The 6,000-nt window shown below is 41.6% G+C and overlaps 1 protein-coding gene across 2 annotated transcripts in view; it reads right to left on the bottom strand.

The window, feature by feature from the left end:
• Positions 1-1,278: 1,278 nt before the first annotated feature.
• The window catches only part of Bbs9 (Bardet-Biedl syndrome 9), a 477,419-nt gene continuing 472,697 nt past the window's right edge, over positions 1,279-6,000 (bottom strand). For both annotated transcript variants that reach the window (XM_077796775.1, XM_026387599.2), the window contains 2 exons: positions 1,790-1,900; positions 1,279-1,616 (listed from right to left, as the gene is read on the bottom strand). In XM_077796775.1, the coding sequence (XP_077652901.1) occupies positions 1,585-1,616; positions 1,790-1,900 (143 nt within the window). In that variant the 3' untranslated portion in view covers positions 1,279-1,584. The remainder of the gene's footprint in view (positions 1,617-1,789; positions 1,901-6,000) is intronic.

Below are 6,000 nucleotides of genomic sequence, written 5' to 3'. Positions count from 1 at the left end.
AAGTCTTTTGAATTTATATTGGTGGTCACTTTCTCATAGAACAGTGAGTGCAGTCATAGACTATATTTAAAAATGGAAAACAATGGAGGAAGAATTTGAAAGAGATAGAAATCATTGCACTCATGCACACTGTAGCCTTTAGGCATCAAACAATATGCTTTTAGTTTTATACCACAGAAAATAAAGAAAGAAAAATAAAAAAGAGAAGGGAAAGAATTGTGGGAATAAATGGAGAAAAAAATTTTCAAGGTACAGAGAAACCAGAGAGAGAAAAACTGAATTTAAAAAGGAGATTGAAGGACACATGCACATTGGACATGACCCTGTGCCCCCGAAAAGAAGAAAGAGAAAGGAGGACAGAGATGAGCACATGGTATACTCACAGTACAAAAATATCCATGGAAACCAAATATTTAAAGAGAGAGAGGAGAGAGAAAAAAAAAACACATTTGCAAGAAGAAAGATACTTCTCTGTGACCTTTCTGAACAGAGCTGTTAAAGATGATCAGAAGTATTATACTTTTGCAGCTATTGACACACACAGAACCATGGCATCTCTGTACTGGTCCCCACATGCTGGGTGAAGTTCATCCACAAGCTAGCTGTCCACACCTATGCTCCACAATTAAAAACAGTACAACTCTGTTGTTTCCTACAAAAGGATGCTAGAAATAATAAATAATGCAGTTTTTGACACTTCACATATAGAAAAACCATGAACCACTTTTTCCTTTGTGCTGACAGAAAGGCATTCTAAAACTGGCACGGGGATATTTTAGTCTAAATAAGTCTTATAATTGTAATTCTCACTTGAAATATGCAGTTACTTTAATCTTTTACATACAAAAACCTTAATTTTAATTGTAACAGAGTGTGAATCCTTTTATAACCTGGATTTTTGAAAGGTGTCACCCTTTAGGGTAATGAAAGAAGGATGATGATGTATTAGGTTTTCAAAAATATTTTAAAAAATTTTATACAATACTAGAAAACTTATCCTCTTCACCTCTAGTCTAACAGAACAGTCAGCCAATAGTTCTGCTACAGTGGTTCTTTTATGTATAAAATAATCCCATTCAAGTCTTCCCATGGCATAGTAAACTTTATAATTTCCTTCAAAAATCAATATAGAGAAATCACTTGTAGAGCCCTTTGATTATAAATCAACTCCAAGACATTGTTTGATAATGAGATGCTTTATTAAGTTTGATACATTTACTATATAAGAACTCTATGAAAAAAATGGGACATCAAATTATTTTGACTGTGGATCTCTGTATTATGAAGTCTGTTTCCACACTATATCATCTCGCTATGTTCTGTGATTATAGGCATATAGATGGCTAAGGACAGTAGTAGCCTTTCCTTGCAAGAATACACAAATCTTGTCTTCCAGCTCACTTGCATGGTATTCCAAGTCCTCCAGAATAATGAGAAGCCCCATCCCCATCTCCATTCAGTGTCCTGTCCAGGGGTGAGCTTTACATAGCACCTGGGCCAGCCCCACATCTATGCTGAACATGCAGTACACATAGGGTAGGCCTTGGGAGGCATCTTCCTTTCAGCCACACAACTCTGCGTGGACTATTCTGAAACTCCTTGGAGAGCTGAAACTTCTGGAAAAAAAGAAAGAGAGGGAGAGTAAAAGTCTCACTGATGACACAAAAACAAAAAAGCAACCAAGAAGTCAGAAAATGACTACTTTTGCAAAAAGCTCTCTGATATAGCCCGAATCGAACAGTGTTGCTATTCCTGATTTATCACTTGTTAAGGCCACCCATTCTCTTACCAGGCACAGGAGTCTCTGCAATGAGGTGCCTGTGGTTGGTAAACAGCTCCGTGGAGTCTTGTTCTACTGATCTCTCCTCTAGGTCTGATTCTGGAATTGGAGTACAGCCACCTAGGTAAAAAACACAAATGATATTTTAAGCAATGTGTAAGAAAATCTGCCTCTCCACACAGCGACCAGAGTTTAGGAACGCACCAAGCATAAAGGTAATAAATGATGTGACAACAATCTTGAGGAATGGACCAAAAAGAATTATCTTCAATGTTACTCTGGTGAAAATACTGGGAGTGAGTTACTGCCCCCAAAGACATGTTACAGTGCTTATGACTTGGCAACAGTAGCAACAGTGTTGTCTTCAAATGTATCCTTTTTTTGAAGTCAGAGAAGACAAAACATATAGCATATGTGATATCCATAGTATAACAGTCTCTCAGCAGGAAGTCCCTTTAATGCCAGAGCATAGGAAACTATGAATGCACATGGACCAGAGAAGGGATCCTCCTTGGGCCAGGGAAAGTTGCAGGTATCCCAAGACAGTGATTTCTCTGGAATTTGACTCTCTCCCTGAATCCCAACACCTCACAGCACAGACGCCAACACTTCACAACTCAACAGCAAAGCTGTGAACTGCATGTGGGAGATTTTGATTCTAAGGTGACTTAAGGATGAGCTGGCATCATGGAGCTTTATAAAGATTGGATATAATTCATCTGACTTTATCCACCAAAATCTTGTATGGGAAACTCAGAATCATGTGAGAATCTCCCGACGACGTCTGCAACTTGATCTGACTAACGTGCCCTCATTTCCTGGAAGTGAGCTAACACTTCACCCTACCCATTTCACTCCAAAGCCATTCTTCTTTTTAATGAAGTGTGATTTCTTTTTCATAGGCTACTCACACACTGAGTCCAAAGCCTCAACGCTCAGGTTGGGTTTTATGCTTGAGAAGGTTTATGAAGCTCATGACATTCTGAGGAAAGACAGGGTGTCGGCAGCACTGATTGGAAAACCACATCACTCAGAGGAGAGGGAAGTGGCAAGATCCCGGGTCTGAAGGAAAATACATCTTACCACCCAGCCCTCTGCATCACCTCTGAAAAAGAAACTGATGCCGAGAGAAACTAAAGAGAAAGGTGTTGCCACACTCATAAAGTGAGAATCAGTGGTAGCCCAAGAGGTGCCCAAATAGGAAACATTGGAATCACCTATCAACATAATAGCACTCACCTAGATCTGTCTGCAAATGGCAAGACCCTTCCTGGAAGGAGAACCAGGGTTAATTTTTAAATCTCTTTTGCAATGGTAAGTTTTTAGTCAGGGCACAAGAACTATTGCTATTAAGCAGTTGCTAAGTGCTTGAGACCCTGCCTATAGTATTCTGCCAAGGTCACATAATTCTGTAGTGCTGAGAAGCCCAAGAAATAGCCCCTTTCTTTTTCTCCTTTACACTCAGCCAACTGAGTGAAAAGGAAAGGGGGTGAGATTGGAAGAAGGGGCTGGGGGCACCTGTAAGGTAATGACAGGGAGGAGAGGAAAGAAGGAATGTGCTTGCTGATGAACAGAGCCCTAATCCCAAGGGAAAAAGGAAGAAGAAGGACCTGTTTCTCATTTCAGACTCACCAATCAGATCAAGTCACTTCTCCTAGGGACAGAAGGAGGCCAGGCATGCCATTGTCATGCAGCTACCTTCACACACAAGTAATCTTCAGGAGTGAAATGGGAAGGAGTGCACAGAGCAGTTAGCAATGTCCACCTCTGACTCGAGCTGATTCAATATTGGGGCAAAACAAAAGTATGAAAACTTAAAGAGCAACTCCTAGTTCTTTATCACAGCAGGCACAAAAAGAAAAGTCAGTTGCTGTAGACAGAGAATGGGTGGCCTTAATAACTAATGTAAATTCTTCTTCACTGTCCTGAGTACAGAGGGATGACAAGCTGCCCTGCTGGATGCTCTCTACTCTGCAGGTGCTGTATTGGGACCCAACTGTTGCACCTGCTCAGATTCCCTTAGCACATCCCACTTCAGTCAATGCCCACTACAGGGCCCACCAGTCACCTCCTCTCACAATGAGACCCCCTTTCTTTGGATGCCTCAGGCAGGTGGACTGCCCACCATAGGTCAAGAAACTGATGCCGAGAGAAACTAAAGAGAAAGGTGTTGCCACACTCATAAAGTGAGAATCAGTGGTAGCCCAAGAGGTGCCCAAATAGGAAACATTGGAATCACCTATCAACATAATAGCACTCACCTAGATCTGTCTGCAAATGGCAAGACCCTTCCTGGAAGGAGAACCAGGGTTAATTTTTAAATCTCTTTTGCAATGGTAAGTTTTTAGTCAGGGCACAAGAACTATTGCTATTAAGCAGTTGCTAAGTGCTTGAGACCCACCATAGGTCAAGAATCCCTGCCATTTCTAGCACGACAGGAACAATGTGGTGTGAGCTCTGGCCTCCTGGCCAATGGGAAATTGGAGAACAGAAGATGCTGTGCAGACAGATTGCCTCCTGCCTTTCTCTCTAGGATCTCAGCTCTTTGCAGATCTCCAGGAAGGTGCTGTGTGCTGAGTGGGTATACCTGCTCAGTCTCTTCCTGGCTCTCTGGGAGAAGTGGTCATCTGTGTGCACCACTTGGCATGACCTCACATATTTCCTTGTTCACTTTCCTTTGTGCTTCACAAATAAATTGACATCACTTTAATCCTTGCCTCAGGCCCCGCTTTCTTGTTAAAAATTTTTTTTCTTAAAAAATTCTTAAAGCCAGGCCTTCAAGATTAAATTTGGAAGCTAGATTAGCCACTCTTTATTCTGTAAGAATAAGCTGGCTCCACAGCTGGTGCTGAACAGGATGGCAACCACCTCTAGTTGTAAACAAAGCTTTTACCCATGGTTTACTGGGATGATATGCATGCAGGGGTCAAGACATTGGGAGAACAAATTACTGTGGCATGGAAATATTTATAATTATAAAGACTTCAGAGTAGTGTGACTGTTCCTGATGACCAGATACCCTGCAAACAGAAAATGCAGGCTCACTGCAGCTAAAGGGCAACTGAAAGCAAATTCAGGAAGTCAGAAGGTTTCTTGGGCCTTGCTAGTGTGAGATCATCACACCAGTAGCAGAGGGATCACCTGAGACCCGTTAGAAATGAAGAATTTCAGGCCCCACTCCACACATTTTGGATTTAAATCTGCTGAAAAGGAGTGATGAGTATATATCCAATGAGATTTTTGCTAAGAAAAAGAAAATGTGTGTGTGTGTGTGTGTGTGTGTGTAAAAAGAAATATATATATATATATATATATATTTCTTTATATATATATGTATATATATTTGCTAAAAATTTAAGAGTAAGTGATTAAAGAATAGAAATAAAACATAAAACTTCCAAACTGACAAGAGACCCTCTGAAGCCCATCTGTGGAAGCATAGCTTGGGTCCCATGGACACCAGATGAAGTGCCCTTGGCTTGGAGCCCACCCTAGAAAAGGAAAAGGGGAAGAAAACCCTCAGCTGGATGAGATCATCAAAACACAAATGGTGTGTGGACACACAGGAGGAGCCAACAAGCAGGTACGACCAGGATCTGGGAACTTCGTGACCTGGAAATAAGGCAAGGGCCTCCAGGAGGGCAAGGGGCTCAGAGTCCTGGGGTCCTACTGTGTGCTGGGCACTCTGCTGTGCATTTGTAATGTTAATTCAATCAATCCTCAGGCAACCCTGCCAGAACAGACTCTCTGCCCTCATTTTTTGTTGTTGTTGTTGTTGTTTTTTTAAAGAGAGTGTGTGTGTGTGTGTGTGTGTGTGTGTGTGAGAGAGAGAGAGAGAGAGAGAGAGAGAATTTTTTTAATATTTATTTATTTTTTAGTTCTCGGCGGACACAACATCTTTGTTGGTATGTGGTGCTGAGGATCGAACTCGGGCCTCACGCCTCACGCATGCCAGGCGAGCGCGCTACCGCTTGAGCCACATCTGCCCTCGTTTTATAACTGCAAACATATTGATAGTAATTTGCTTTTCTTCTCTTGTCCTTCTACCATCATCTCTTCCCCTCAAGTTTCCCCAGGCCCCTTTGTGCTTTCTTGCCTCAGGGCAGTTTGGAATGGGATTGGGTAAAGAGTGGCCTGGAAATACAGATGGTCCCAAGTTGTGATGATTCAACTTTATGATGATGCAAAAGTAATTCAGTAGAAACTATACTTGGAATTTT

This window comes from Urocitellus parryii, chromosome 3 (genome assembly GCF_045843805.1).
Source record: "Urocitellus parryii isolate mUroPar1 chromosome 3, mUroPar1.hap1, whole genome shotgun sequence".
Lineage (NCBI taxonomy): Eukaryota > Metazoa > Chordata > Mammalia > Rodentia > Sciuridae > Urocitellus > Urocitellus parryii.
The sequence above is the reverse complement of the archived record's forward strand: the minus strand, read 5'-3'. Positions and strand labels throughout refer to the sequence as shown.